General features: G+C 46.9%; 1 protein-coding gene across 1 annotated transcript in view; it reads left to right on the forward strand.

Moving 5' to 3' along the window:
* The first annotated feature begins 215 nt into the window (after nt 1–215).
* The window catches only part of LOC138862376 (uncharacterized), a 1,474-nt gene continuing 983 nt past the window's right edge, over nt 216–706 (forward strand). Inside the window, exons 1-2 of the mRNA XM_070124116.1 lie at nt 216–303; nt 341–706. The exon at nt 341–706 is cut by the window's right edge and continues 290 nt beyond it. Of these exons, the coding sequence (XP_069980217.1) occupies nt 303; nt 341–706 (367 nt within the window). The 5' untranslated portion in view covers nt 216–302. The remainder of the gene's footprint in view (nt 304–340) is intronic.

Consider the following 706-nt stretch of genomic DNA (forward strand, 5'->3'; position numbering starts at 1 on the left):
ACCACCCAGGAAACCGTCTTGCTCTGTGTTTGCTATAGGCCCCAGTGGCAAGGAGGAGAACCCATCGAGTTCCTACTGAACAGCCTCTTTGATGGAATTCTACCACCAAATACCTGCAAAAACATCCTAATTGCTTAGGAGATTTGAACCAGCATCTTGTTGCAAGATCGTTTGAGGATCTGCTAACAATACATGGGCTAAGCAACCATGTTGATTTCCCCCACTCACATCTCAGGCTCCTCATTGGACCCAGTCATCTCCGACCTTCCCGAAGGAGCAGTTAGCTGCCGTAGCATAGGAGCAGTGGGCTCCCTCAGAATCATTATGCCATATTCAGCAGTGATTAACCTGAAGGCCACTCGTGAGGAGGCACTGACAAGAACCATTTGGAGCTGGAATAAGGGCTGCTGTCAAAGCTTTCGCAGTGTCTTGGAAAACACTGCATGGGACTCCATTCTCACAGGAGATGTTAATACACAGGCTTTTAAACTTACTGAAACACTAAAGAATCTGCAAGAACGCTTTATACCTCATAAATCATACAAGGTCAAAGCAGGAGATCAGCCCTGGTTTGGGCACACATGCAGACTTGCAGCAGAGGAAAAAAGCAGAGCCTGGATTCGATTCAAACGTAATCCATCTACAGAAAACAAGCTGACCCACAAAGCTGCCTGCAAAAGAATGAAGCAGGTTCAGAAATGGGCCA

This window comes from Penaeus vannamei, chromosome 8 (genome assembly GCF_042767895.1).
Source record: "Penaeus vannamei isolate JL-2024 chromosome 8, ASM4276789v1, whole genome shotgun sequence".
NCBI lineage: Eukaryota > Metazoa > Arthropoda > Malacostraca > Decapoda > Penaeidae > Penaeus > Penaeus vannamei.